The 14,275-nt window shown below is 54.2% G+C and overlaps 1 protein-coding gene across 1 annotated transcript in view; it reads left to right on the top strand.

Annotated features, from left to right (window-relative positions):
* Positions 1 to 9,393, top strand: part of EPHB2 (EPH receptor B2) — a 122,823-nt gene extending 113,430 nt beyond the window's left edge. Inside the window, exons 9-15 of the mRNA XM_021683535.1 lie at positions 2,280 to 2,402; positions 2,979 to 3,226; positions 4,210 to 4,425; positions 5,510 to 5,659; positions 6,800 to 6,993; positions 8,476 to 8,631; positions 9,150 to 9,393. Coding sequence (XP_021539210.1) covers positions 2,280 to 2,402; positions 2,979 to 3,226; positions 4,210 to 4,425; positions 5,510 to 5,659; positions 6,800 to 6,993; positions 8,476 to 8,631; positions 9,150 to 9,258 — 1,196 coding nt within the window. The 3' untranslated portion in view covers positions 9,259 to 9,393. The remainder of the gene's footprint in view (positions 1 to 2,279; positions 2,403 to 2,978; positions 3,227 to 4,209; positions 4,426 to 5,509; positions 5,660 to 6,799; positions 6,994 to 8,475; positions 8,632 to 9,149) is intronic.
* The last annotated feature ends 4,882 nt before the right edge of the window (positions 9,394 to 14,275 follow it).

A 14,275-nucleotide genomic window follows, 5' to 3' on the forward strand; every position in this document is an offset into this window, starting at 1 on the left:
GGTAACCCCATGAACAAAACACAGAGGCGAGAAATTATAAGGTGTGTCTGGGACCTCTGGGTAAATAATTCTTTTTGCTGGCATACAGAGGGGCAGGGAGCTGTAGTTGGGGCCCAACACGGAGAGCTTGGCATGCCAGGTGAAGGCACTTGCCTTAGTTCTGCAAGCAACAGAGAGCCCTCCGGGCCAAGGCTTAGGGATGACATCTGATCGGTTGGCAGTGCCCGAGTTAGCTTTGAGTTCCTGCTGCACTTCTCCTTAGCTGCCGGGGCTGACCTATTCCTGTCCTCCCTCTGCAGCAGGCCTGACAGAAAAGGTTTCCCTCAATCCTGTTGGAGGGAGGCTGAAAGTAAGTCACCAAGAACCACAGAGCAGGCACTGAGTTTGAGCGAGAAGGAGCATCTCCCAGGAACTGATGTCCCCGCTCTGAGGAGTGCTGACTGGGGAAGGAGTCATGGCTGAACAGTCCAGGAGGAGGAGGCCTGGGCCAGATCTGGTTGGATTGCATGCAGGAGGCCATGAGCGTGATGATTAAGAGTATTGGCCCTAGGCTCAAGTCTGACAGACCTGGATTCAAGTCCTGGCTGTGCCATTTGCTAGCTGTGTGGCCCTGGGCAGATGACTTAGGCTTTCTGAGCTGCAGTTCCCTCATGCATGAAATGAGAATAATGTTTCCCTTCCTCCAAGAGTTGTTGGGTGCAGATGAGATAATGCATATAAAGAGCCTGACCCAGTGTTGGGCACAAGGGTTCAGTCAGTGGTAGCTGCAATCATTCTTCTTTTATCTCTGTCACCTGGATTCTTCTCAGCTCTATAGACATTGAGTGTATATTGTGTGCAGAGCTTTGTTCAAGCCCCACGTTGCGGGTGGAGATTTGAAAATAAAATCTTTTAAATAATAAATAAAATGAAGGGCTAGACAAACACCCACACAAATAATCCAAAATAAAGCTAATGTATTAGAGCAGCAGCTGACAGACTTTTCTGTAAAGGACCAGAGAGTAAATATTTTAGGTTTTGATAGCCACACGGTCTCTATTGTATCTATTCAACTTAGTTGCTGGAGTGTGAAAGCATCCACAGGCAAAGAAATGCATGCAGCTGTGTTCCGATAAAACTTTATTTATGAAATAGTCAGTGGGCCAGTTTGCTAACCCATGTGTTAGAGGTTCCAACTTTAGATTCTTGTAATGTCTGAAATAGACACTGAGAGTGGTCAACTAACATGTCCAAGGTCACACAGCTGAGCAGGGTTGATGGCCCCACTCACCAACCAGTCAAGCCTTACTATGGCCCAGGAATTCCAGCTCCCTACTCCTAGAGCTACTGCCTCCAAAGTCATGGCTCCTGGAGCAATGGGAGAATGTGGGCAAGTTGCTGGGGAAGCCAAAGGGAGGCCTGGGCAGCAGAAGACCAGTTATATGGGAGGGAGAATGTGGGATGGATCATCCTTCCCTTCCCTCCAAGTGTTTTGCTGGCTCAGTGGTAGGGTCAGAATTAGGTGTTTGGCATCCAAGTTACATCCTTAATTTCTGCATCAAATAAAAAAGTACATCAAATCAAGAGTCAAATTAATAGGCCACGTGTCCAGCCTCACACTGATCACCAGGGAATTTGAGATCTAGAAAGGTTTAAGACCTAGCTAGTGAGGAACCTGGGAAGTGAACCCAGAAACCATGGGTCCTCAGATCCTGGTGAGTGGGCAGCCCTCCAGGCTCTGGGGCCTGCCTGGGAGAGCTGAGACAGCCAGGAAGTTTCCTAAAGGGAGAGGATGCTTAAATTAGGCCTTAAAAGAAAGGGAGGTCTCCTTAGCAGACTCCCAAGAACATGGGCTATTGCCTGCTCTTTCTGTATTTTTGTTCCAAATCTCTCTTCCTTCTTGACTTCCTCTTCCTTTACTTTGCACCCCCTGATTCTCTAACACAAGAGTGACAAACCATCTATCCTTTTATGCCCATACCCTTAACAGACATTGCTAATCAATCCTGACAGTCCTTTAGCTCCTTTAGGAAGACATTACTAATCAGTTAGAGTTGGAACAAGAGCTAGAACCTATTTGTTCTCTCTGCTGAGCTCTCTGTTCTCCTCACCCTTCTACTCAGCTCAATGCCCATCTGCTCACTGAGGCCCAGAGAGGTCAAGTGACCTGCAAAGGGTTGGCTAGTTCTTATGGGGCCACATGGGAGTGTATTTCCCTCCACAGAGGGACCAGCTCTAGACTTTCCATCTGTCCACGTCTTGAGTCTGTGCATGTGACCAAGCCTGATCTTATCCCCCAGTGACCCCAGGCATGAAGATCTACATCGACCCTTTCACCTATGAGGACCCCAATGAGGCAGTGCGGGAGTTTGCCAAGGAAATTGACATCTCCTGTGTCAAAATTGAGCAGGTGATTGGAGCAGGTAGGTGGCTGGTGCTCTCCCAGGTACCATGGCCTCAGCCATGAGTGGGGAGTACTACTGGGGCAGAGCGTAGGATGTGGGGCAGGAACCTCAGAGGATCCTCCAAGACCTGAAGGTTCAGAATACCCAAGGTAGAAAAGTCCTCAAAGACATGCAGTAAAATCACCTCATCGACATATGAGGAAACTGAGGCATGGGGCTGGGAAGGAGTTTGCATATCATGTCAGAGATTGAACTAGGTCTAGAACCCCATTCTCTGGACTCAGTCTAGTGCTTTGTTCTTCCCACCATTCATCCAGGTCCCTCTCTCCATCTCCCCGGCCTCCCCTACAGCCTTACTCCATGCCCAGCCAAATACCATGGGACACCTGTGAAGTGTTTACTCTTACTCCTAGTAGTGGCTAGGACCTTTCTGGGTCCCCACATTCTACAAAGGGGTTCTTTGTCTAAGACGATGAGTTGACCACTAGGGAGAAAAAGCTCCTTCAGGACCCAGGAGTGGAGGCTACAAGGAGTGGGAGATGGCACTTCCACCTGGCAAGTGACATCCTGCCTCTCTTGGTGTGTGTGTCCTAGGGGAGTTCGGCGAGGTATGCAGTGGCCACCTAAAACTACCAGGCAAGAGAGAGATCTTTGTAGCCATCAAGACACTCAAGTCAGGCTATACTGAGAAGCAGCGCCGGGACTTCCTGAGCGAGGCCTCCATCATGGGCCAGTTTGACCACCCCAACGTCATCCACCTGGAGGGTGTTGTTACCAAGAGCACGCCTGTGATGATCATCACTGAGTTCATGGAGAACGGCTCCCTGGACTCCTTCCTCCGGGTAGGGGAAGCCAAGAGTGCCAGGGGCCCATGGATGGGGAGGAAAAGGAGCGATGGACATAGCTTCATGGCGTCAAAGCCTGTTGGGGTCTTGGGAAAGATCTAAGTCAGGAATGGCTTGCAGGCTGCCTCTTTCCATTCCCTTCCCCGTGGCAAGCATTGCTAATCAAGCCCAGAACTCTGTCCCACTAAACCAGGAAGCCATCTCAGAATCCTTTTCAATCTAGGAAACCACAACCAGTCAGTCAGAGTTGGCATACAACCTGAAATCTGTTACCATCTATGCTCTTAGCCAGCTTTCTCATTATGCACAAGAGAAAAGTGAGGCTCCAAGACAGGTAGAGTTTGCCCAAGCTTACCTAGAGGGTCAAAGTGAGAGCCACGACTGGAACCAGGTCTCTTGAATCCTGGCCCAGGGTTTTCACCAGATTTTGGATTTCTCCAAAGCTCTATGTGTTGGGGGATGGAGTCCAGAGCACAAGGTCAAGAGAGGAAAGTTTCCGGATCCTCCCAGATCACAGTCAACCAGCTGGACAAAGAGCACAGAAGCATGCTGCTAGACTAGTTGCCATTTAACAAACATTTATTGAGCATCTTGTATGTGCCAGGCACCTTCCACGCACCTTCTTATTTAACTCAGACAGCCCTGGGAGGTGGGTATAACTTATCCCCATTTAACTCACAGATGGAGAAACAGACTCAAGAAGTCAGATCGCTTGTCCAAGGTTGCACGGCCAGCAAAGGGTAGAGCCAGCATCAGGCCAGCTATGTCTACTCCAAAGCCCATGTTCTTTCCACCACCCTGAAATTGACCTCTCATGGGCCTCTCTAAGCCTCCACCCCCTGCAAGCATCTGAATCCTTCCCACAGCGAGCATGAGGCCAGGGCGGCAGGGTCCTGCTCTGGTTTTCCATTGTGTGGATGATCCAGAGCTCCGATTCATGCCCTTCCATTTACTGTATGTTTTCTCCACTTCTCCCAAAGCAAAATGATGGGCAGTTTACAGTCATCCAGCTGGTGGGCATGCTGCGGGGCATCGCGGCCGGCATGAAGTATCTGGCAGACATGAATTACGTCCACCGCGACCTGGCCGCTCGCAACATCCTCGTCAACAGCAACCTGGTCTGCAAGGTGTCTGACTTTGGGCTCTCACGCTTTCTGGAGGATGATACCTCAGACCCCACCTACACCAGTGCCCTGGTAAGATGGAAGCAGAGAACAGTGGGGTCGCAGTACCAGGCAAGAGGGCATAGATGTCCATCTCTCCCTTCAATACATTTTCACCGACACCTGCTCATGCAAGTACCGCGCTGGGCCCTGGAGACAGAGAGACACAAACCACAGTCTCTGCCGCCTTGGAGCTCATAGGCTGTCCGGGGACACAGATGTGCAGAGAAACATGGACTAACAGAGCTATAAGTCAGGACTCCTGTCTTGGGAGACCCCTACTAAGAGGGGGGTGATATCTGAGCTGAAAGCTGAAGGGCCAGTGAAAAGTTGTCAGATGCCATGTTCTCAAGGCAAGATGTGACTAGAACACAGACTGTAAGCGGGAAGGCGGTGGGCAGTAACTCGGGAGAGGCAAGCAGGGCTGATCTTGGAGTCCCTGATGCCTAAGCTCAGGCCTCTCTCCTGCTGAAGAGTTTTTTTTTTTTTTTAAGATTTTATTTATTTATTTGAGAGAGAGAATGAGAGAGAGAGAGCACATGAGGGGGGGAGGGTCAGAGGGAGAAGCAGACCCCCTGCTGAGCAAGGAGCCCGATGCGGGACTCAATCCCGGGACTCCAGGATCATGACCTGAGCCGAAGGCAGTCGCTTAACCAACTGAGCCACCCAGGCGCCCTCCTGCTGAAGAGTTTTAAACAGAAAGGAATAAGACACAGCCCCTGCCCAAAGAGCTCAGAAATAGTACAAGAAGAGCCAAGCACACAGGCAAATGATTTGAGTATTGCTCTCTAGAAGTGCCTCCTTGATGGAGAGATATGGGACACAGTTGTAGGATTAAAAAGAGTGAGTAACTTTTGGGGACTTAGGGAACGATTTTCAGAGATACTTAAAGGATGAGAAGAGGTTTCCAGACGGTAGAGTGAGAAAAGGCATTTCATGAAGCGGGGAGCAGCATGTGCAAATTGCCAAGGCCTGAAGCAGCATGGTGAGTTTGAGAAAGAATGAGGTGCTTCATGGGATTGGTACAGCACGGGACATAGGATGAAAAGTAGTACTGAGAGTAGAGGCCAGATGGATCAGCCTCCCACCCATTAACCCTCCTCATTCTCTTCCCCAGGGTGGGAAGATCCCCATCCGCTGGACAGCCCCGGAAGCCATCCAGTACCGGAAGTTCACTTCAGCCAGTGATGTATGGAGCTATGGTATCGTCATGTGGGAGGTGATGTCCTATGGGGAACGACCCTACTGGGACATGACCAACCAAGACGTAAGTTTCCAAGGGGGCTGGGTTCAGCCCAATGTTGGCTGATTCGAATGTCTGCACAGGATTCGGGCCTCTCCAGGGGTCAAGAGTAGGAAAGGCCTACACATCCACAATTTAGCAAATCTTCAAGATGTGTTCACCTGGTGGCCAACCCTAAATGAGACCATATCTGCCCCTGAGGTGTTTTCCACATAAGTGGGGGGCAAGACAATTATTCCAGGAACCAGTTGTTGTTATCAGGAACTTTACAATCAGGCGCTAAATTGGAGAAGGCAGGTGTCGAGTCCTGTAGGTGTTGAGTCAAGGGCCACGTGAGCAAGATCAGTCAGGAAGTCTTCCCAGGACAGGGGGAACACACACAGCAGTAGGACTTGGAGACATGAGGGCTTCAAATGGGCAGAATAGCCGTGCAAAGGCCCAAAGGTGGGATGCTAAGTGATCATGCTGGGGAGCAGTAGAAATGTGGTCAGAAAGGATGATAAGGTTCAATAATGGGGCATTTGAAAGCCAACCCAACAAATTTTGATTTGCAATGACACAGAACAGGAAGGACTTGAAGAAGCTTCTTGAACAGGGAGGGTGACCCACAGTCCAGCTGGGGAAGGTGAATCTGGGCCTAGTGGCAGGACAGATTAGAGAGAGGCGTTTGAGCTCCTTTTCCTGACAGAGGAGCCAGGTGGGGCCCTGTGCAGCCATGCTGAGGGGCCTGACCTGAGAGACATCTCTCACCTGGAGCAGTAAATGGCACTGAAAACAAGAGTTGTTGTCACCCTGGGGTAAAGGGCCAGAGAGAGGAGTCCTCAGGGCCATCAAAGCCAGGAGGAGGCTCAGAAAAGGGAGGGGAAAAGTGGTCCACAGGAGGGTCAACCTGGTAGACCCTGAGGCAAAAGTTATCTCAGGGTGCCGGTTTTCCCGAGATTGGGAGAGGGGGCCAGCACACAGACCCCGGGTCAGACTAAGGCCATAGATGGTGGGAACCCAGGTGAGGCCCATCCCTGGGGCTGCATCCAGGAGGCGGAGGCAGTTACCATGGCAACCAAATAGGTCTGTCCTGCGTTATGGAGGGGGGGGATGGGTCAGGTCAGAGGCAGATGCTTTTTATCCCACCCGACCCACCCCACTCTGGCCCTGTGTCGTTCCCAGGTAATCAATGCCATCGAGCAGGACTATCGGCTGCCACCCCCCATGGACTGCCCAAGCGCCCTGCACCAGCTCATGCTGGACTGCTGGCAGAAGGACCGCAACCACCGGCCTAAGTTTGGCCAGATCGTCAACACGCTGGACAAGATGATCCGAAACCCCAACAGCCTCAAAGCCATGGCACCCCTCTCCTCTGGGTACGGCTCTGGTCTGGCCCCACCCCCTCCTCCCAGTATGTCTCCGCCCCGTCCCCAGCTGGCCCTTCCTCACTCCAAATCCCCCCCGCCCCTGGCCAGGCTCCCCCTGCTTGAGGCAGGGCTCTGCACTACAGCGTGGGGTCCGGGAAGACCTGCCTTGGGGTGCGGAGGAGTCCAGGACACAGAAGAGGAGAAGGAAGTGGTAGAGATGGTAAAGGAAGCACTTTTTAAAGCATGGTCAGAGAGGATGGCATTTAAGAAAAATTACCAGAATCTTTTTTGGTAAACAGATTGACTGGTCACCGGGTTTCCTGCCTGGCTGCCGTCACGCTCAAACCTGGACCCTCTAACTTACATTTGCATCCTCCTCAACACAGCCATGCACGTGCATGCACGTGCACGCACACACATAGGCGTGCTTACACAAATACAGTCCTACACATCGTTAGGCACAAGAGCTCATGCTTATGCTCCCACACACACAATCACACACACACGGATACGCACCCCTTCTCAGGCCCTCACGCCTACACTCCCTGGGCACCCAAGCCCACACGTGTTCAGAAGTACATACCACACATAAACACACACAGTCTCCATCCCCAACTCAAAGAGACTGGCCCAGCTGGACCAGTGTTGGCTCCAGCAATGCTGAGACCCGCCCTCTCCCAGTGGTTCCCGGGCATGCTCCCTCAGACCTGGGGCCACCACTGCCTTGCTTGGGTGGCTGTCCCCGACCCCTGTCCCTCCTGGCCCTGCACACTCTTTCTCTTTGGGACCCTATCAGAGTTTCTGAGGGGTGTCCAGCCAGGGGTCCTCAGGGTCCAGGGTTGGCTTGGTCCAGAGACTTGTTGGGCCCAAGTCCTTCACCTGCCAAGTTTTTGTGGCCCACAGTTTGCGTTTGCCTCTACCTGTCACTCCCCACCATGACCCTGCATCAGCCACTCATGACTCTCTGCATAAAATCACTCTGAGCTTTTAGCCCTGTGAGGGTCGTTTCACTCCTGGCCAGCTCCCGTGAGCACCGCCAGCCTTGTCTAGACTTCGGAGGAGCAACCCACAGGTTCCCAGAGCACACCCAGGGTGGAGAAGGATGGAGGAGACAGCGAATTGTAGCACGCTTAGTCCGGCCGAACTCCCTCCTCCTGACAATCAGAGGCTTGGAGGAGCATCTCGTTCCTCACCACTGTGTCCAGCCTCCCAGCAGCCCCTTCAGAGGCATCCCCGGGCTTTCCAGGTGGCCTCAGCATTGAGTCCTGCACACACACTTACGCTCACATCCTCCCGCGCATACGTGTGCTCATTGATGTAGGTGCAAACGCACACCCACTCTCACACACAAATACATACATATACACTCACCTTTGTCCACGCAGATGGATACACACGTGCCAGTACAAAGCTGCAGCGGCGCCCATGCTCACCCTCGCCCCTCTCCCGGCACCTGCCCTAACCCTCTCTGTTGCCCGCCCCCGCCTCCAGAATCAACCTGCCGCTGCTGGACCGCACCATCCCCGACTACACCAGCTTTAACACGGTGGACGAGTGGCTGGAGGCCATCAAGATGGGGCAGTACAAGGAGAGCTTCGCCAACGCCGGCTTCACCTCCTTCGATGTTGTGTCACAGATGATGATGGAGTAAGTGCCCAGCTGCCTCCACCCACCATTACCAGTACTCCTCCCCAGCCATCCCACCAAGCAGGGAGCTCTGGAGGGCGAGGAATAGGTAGTGTCCCAGCAGGGATGTGTGGGACCAAGGAGCAAGGTGGCCAACTCTGGAGTCACATTCAGATCGGTACCCAGGTCTGCCTGTGGCCAAGTGCAAATCAGAACCTCCCCGAGCCCCAGTTGTCTTCTGTAAACCGGAGGTTGTTAGGAAGATCAAAGGGATATAAAGTGAGTGGGTACTTCATAAATGCAAGTTCCCTTCTCCTTCCCTGAAGTGGAGGAGACCCCATGCCCCTGAGTGTCCTGACTCCCATTCTCGTGCTCCTTCCATCCCCACTAGTCACTCCAACACTGGGAATCCACCCACTCACCCCCTCCTGTGCTCTCTTCAGCAGGAAACCCCTGGAGAAGCCCAGGCAGCTCTCCACCTGGCCCAAAGTCCCCCACCACCCCCACATTTCCCTAACACACATGCTTCTCTCCCAAAGGGACATTCTCCGGGTTGGGGTCACCTTGGCTGGCCACCAGAAAAAAATCCTGAACAGTATCCAGGTGATGCGGGCACAGATGAACCAGATCCAGTCTGTGGAGGTTTGACGTTCACCTGCCTCGGCTCACCTCTTCCTCCAGGCCCCCGCCCCCTCCGCCCCACACGCCGGCCCCCTGGTTCTCCGTCCACATCCACCGCAGGCTCAGCCACCTGCCAGGAGGCCACGGGCAGCAGGAAGAACCGAGCAGCGCTCCAGCCATGAGATGTCACCAGGAATATGTGCAACTCAGATGATGGAAAAAAGGGAACAGGGACAAAAGGAAACAGATCCTGGGAGGGGGCGGGAAATACAAGGAATATTTTTTAAAGAGGACTCTCATAAGGAAAGCGATCATTGTTCTTAGGGGAAAAAAAAAAAAGGGCTTGGGAGATCCACGCGATTTGTCCCAATCGGACACCAAAAGCAGTTTCTCTCCAACTCCCTCTGGGAAGGCGACCTGGCCAGAGCCAAGAAACAGTTTCAGGAAAACCAATGTGAAGGGAGAGACAGGGGCCACCCTTCTCTCCTGTCCCTGGGCTGCTCTTCCAGGCCTCACCCAGCAGCCACATGCCAGGCAGACGGGGCAGGCGGGCAGACGGGCAGCCACCACGGGAGCCATTCCCGCGGCCGCTGGGCAAACTGGAGAATTTCTGTCTTTGGAGACTATTTCAGAAACTCCGATGAAAAAGACTTGTTTCTCCTGTCGGCTCACGGGGCTGAAAGGGGGCTTTTGTCCTCCTCAGTCAGGGAGACCGTGGGGACACCAGAAAGGTCAGCCTTCCTGAGGATGACCGGCCCCCCAAGACTGCAGCGCCACGTCCCTGTCGCACATGCACGGTGCCCGGCAGCCCCGCCTGGAGGCCTGTCGCAGGGTGACTGCCATCAGCTATGACTGCCACTGAGAAGGATTGCTCCTGCATTTGGGTTTGTTTACAGCAATTCGTGGACTCGGGGGTATTTTGGTCAGGGGTGGATTTGGTTTGGGGGGGTTGTTGGGGTTTTTTTTTATGACAATGAAGTGACACTTTGACATTTCCTACCTTTTGAGGACTTGATCCTTCTCCCAGAAGAAGGTGCTTTCTGCTTACTGACTTAGGCAATACACCAAGGGCGAGATTTTATATGCACATTTCTGGATTTTTTATATGGTTTTCATTGACACTCTTCCCTCCTCCCCCTGCAGAGAGATCCCCCCCGCTGCCAGGTCTCACCAAAGCCAACTGCCACAGGGCCCATCTGGGCCATTCAGAGACTGAGTGAGGTTTGGGAGGATGAGGGGCCAGGGTGGAGGAGCCCCCCACCCAGGACTGCTTTTGAAAGCACCAGATTGAGAAGGAAGCAGGCCCTAGGGCTGCAGAACCACACACCTTATCCTCTTCTCCACCCTCCTTGCCCAGTGCTTCCCAGGCAAATAGGCCCCTTGGAGTTTCCTGAGCGCCCTCAGATGGCCAGAACCCAGTTTCGCCTCTGGGAGCCTAAGCCGGGCCCTGGATCATTCACTGTGATAGCCCAGCCCTGCAGAGTGTCACCCTCAGAGACGTGCGCAGACGCTCCTTTCCTCTACCAGGGGAAAGTGTATGGTTTCTCTCCGACCCCCTTCCCCCCCACCCCCCACAACTTTGCCCAAGTCTCAAGGTCTTAGCCCCGGGGCGGGGGCGGTGGGCGGGGGCGGAAATCCATCAGCCCTGGGGTCTGGCCACACACTCCCTCCTATGAGCGAACAAGCAGGCATGTGAGCAGAACAATCGGTTAGTGAACTGAATGGAAATAAACACTTTAGTTATAAAATGACCCCTGTTCTCTGTAAGTTCTGAGAGAGACCCTGACACCCTGGGACATGTCCAGTGACCCATGGTGCTCTTCTAAGGGACCCTTCCTTCCTCGGGGTTCTAGAAGGCCCGGGGCTGAGAAAACACATGGAGGACCCCAAAGGTCCACGTGGCCTTGTCCAAAGCACAGGCAACAAAAGAAGCAAGTTGAGAGTGGCTCAGAATTCAGCGTCCGATGCCCTGCAAAGCAGGGGGATCCTCTACGGGAGGCATCGGGAGCAGGGAGTTGACAGGGGTGCACTCGGCTCTCCCGGGCCAGAGGAAGGGGGTCGGGGTGTTATGTAAGCTGTGATAGTGGCAGTATGGGGGTCCTGGAGCACCCATGGACCCCACCCCCCCAGTCATAGCCACAGGTAAGATCACCTCATCCTGGTCAACGCTGATCTCTGTGTAAATGCGCTCCTACTCACATGTAATCAGAAATCTTTGTGTGGAAGGAGGAGGGGGCGGGGGGCGGGGGGGGGGTGGTTGGAGGATGTGCTGTGGATATCAAGTCTAGCTGGGGAGGGAGAGGCAGAGACTCCACATCTCGGGACCGTCCCCCTTTGTCCATGCAGACTGACCCGTGGGAAGGATCCCGGCCGCAGGTGGCCCGTGGGGCAGCCTGAACCAGCCTGTCATCTGTCACTCACCTGTTCTCCAGAACCCAAGATGGAAAGGGAAGGAAGGGATTAAGAGGGGAGCAGGGGCCCCTGGGGGGAACAGCAGAGTGAGCCACAGGGAAGGCATTGGCTGGCCGCCCACGAACTGGCCAGCCTTGGCCCAGCCAGCCGCCCTTTGTGCCCCAAAGCTGCCCATCACGGGTGGCAGCTGTCCCAGCACACAAGGTCACCTTCTGGAGGGAGCTGCCCTGATGCTCCTCAGATTAACTCCATCTCCCAGCCCGCCCCCCACTACTCTGCGGCCCCACAGGGGGCTGGCACTCGGTGCTTGCTGTCAGATGGCTTCCTGTCCTAAGCTGCAAGGCTGGTGTCTGCTAGCCAGCTCGTCTGCCCATCCACCCTTGAGGGCCGAGTCCTCAGTGGGCCTGGGCCCCCATGTGCCTGCTTCTCAGAGTGAGGGTGCTACCCAGACCCTCTGTGTCCCCACTTCAGGGTTAACAGATGTCACTGTGACTATCTCGGGTGCAGGCGGATGCCCACCTCTCCCTGCTGCCAGGGCAGCCCCCCCCCACCCCCTCTTGCTCGCTGCTCGGTGGGGAGGGGCAGGCCATGCTGCCAAGCGCCTTCCACTGATGCGACCCACTCGCCTGGGCACACAGCTCTGAGCCTCCCGCTGCCTGGTTACTAATCCTTTCCTGGCTCAACCTCCCCAAGTGCCAGCCCCCACCTGCCCAGCAGTGTCAGAGGAGTTTCCGGCTGCTCTGCACACAGTTGGTACCGGGGGAAAGAAAGCTGCCTTGTGAACAGGGGCCAGGGCACCATGGAAATGGGGACCAGCTGCTCTCAGGGGGTGTGACAAGCAGATTTGTGGAGGGCCAGGCTGGTATTCCTACTGCCCACGAGGCCCCCCAGATGGAGTTATTGTTAATCAGCAGGGCTCTTCCTGGGCGATGATGTTCAAAATCCCTATCACCTGGTAAGATGTGGGCAGATTTATCAGAATAGAGGATGATCTTAGTGCTATAGACCAAGAAGCCTCGGAGTAGGGGCTGGGTGGCGAGGGCAGTCGGGGACACTTAAGGGACAGTGCGATTTACTAACCAGCGGTGCCTCCTGCTCAGATGACATCAGCTGGACTTTCCCCATCATTTCTGGTTGGTCCCCATGCTGCCACCTCTCAGGGAGCTCTCTGCCACCCCATTGTGTGCAGTCACTAGCCTTGCACCCTCTCAGATCAGGGGCTCATCCCAGAAGACTGGCAGCTCCTGTGCTTGCCCAGCAGCCCTTCCCCTGCCTGGCTAAAGCCCAGGAAGGACCCAGGGCCCAGGCCACCCCGGCACACACACCCACCCAGTTGCTAGACCCTCAGGCACTCCTGTCTCTCTCCCGGGTTCCTGTGGTTCCCAGACTGTACTAAAGGCTGGAAGATTCTTGCCAGAGAGAATAATGTAAATGCATTCAAAGGACAGGATGCCCCATGATGCTAGGGAAGATGCATCCTGACCCCAGAGTGGCAGTCTAGCTCCTGCCACTAACTTGAGACGTGGATCTAGGTGAGTCATTTGCCCTCACTGAGCCTCCATCTGCCATTTGTGAAATGAGAAAATTGCACTGGGTGCACCAGGCATGCAAAACACTTTGTACAACACCGCCCTGTGAGGAGGGACTATTTCCTCCCATGGGTAGGGGGGAAACTGAGGCTCAGAGAGGGGAAGTAGTTTGCTCAGGATTGCACAGCCAGGAAGGGGCAGAGCAGGGCTGTGTTCATCTGTTCCCAATGCCCACTCCACCACACTTGATTAGATGACATAAAGCACGTGGTGTCTGATGCTGGCTGGTAAACGAAGAGAGAGCTCAAATGGACTGGGGTTGTCAGGGAGGGCTTCATGGAGGAGGCTGTCTTGAAAATGACAGAAACTGAGAGAGAGGTCATTCCAGGTGGGAGGTACAATGTAACCAAAGATACAGAGGCCAGAATGGTCAACCATGAGGAGTCGTGTGTGGATGAGCCAAAGGAGTGGTGGGGAGTGAGGGTTGATTTAAGAGGAGGGTAAGGTAGCTTGAACGTGATGCCCAGGCTAGCTACCGCCAGTTCTTGAGGAGAAGAGCGGCGGCAGAAGAAGCAGTGGGTCCTGGGAGGAACAGTCAGTTCGGCCATCAGATGGGGGCAGGATGCCTCACATCTCCCCCTCTCCTCCTGGAGGAAGAGCCCCCTGGAAAAGCCCTCATTTATTCCAGGAGAACCCAAGCCCTGCCGCTTCACTTTCCATCCTCATTCACTGAGGCAGATAATCCAAAGAGTCATTTCAGCTGCTTGCAACAGCAGGGTTGGACTTGTGCTGATTCTTAATTCAGCTGTGTTCAATTGATGCTCATCCCATTCCTGCCAGGCCTTGCTGAGAGTCGCCAGGCATGACCCGAGCTGAGTGGGTGTGGATGGTGGTGGTGGCATGGGAAGGCAGGCCGGTGATCATGGCGGAGCCCTGGGGGCACAGAGCAGAGTGCAGGGGTGAGCAGGCCTAGGGGTTGGATGGGTGGCATGTACACTGCTCAGGAAGCCCATCTCTGCTCTGGGAGGCCTGGCCCTGCTGAGATTACCCAGACATGGTGGAAGGGTTTTCAACAGTGTGTTATGCTGAGACAACCCAAGGGG

Source organism: Neomonachus schauinslandi, chromosome 4, assembly GCF_002201575.2.
Source record: "Neomonachus schauinslandi chromosome 4, ASM220157v2, whole genome shotgun sequence".
In the NCBI taxonomy this organism is placed as follows: domain Eukaryota; kingdom Metazoa; phylum Chordata; class Mammalia; order Carnivora; family Phocidae; genus Neomonachus; species Neomonachus schauinslandi.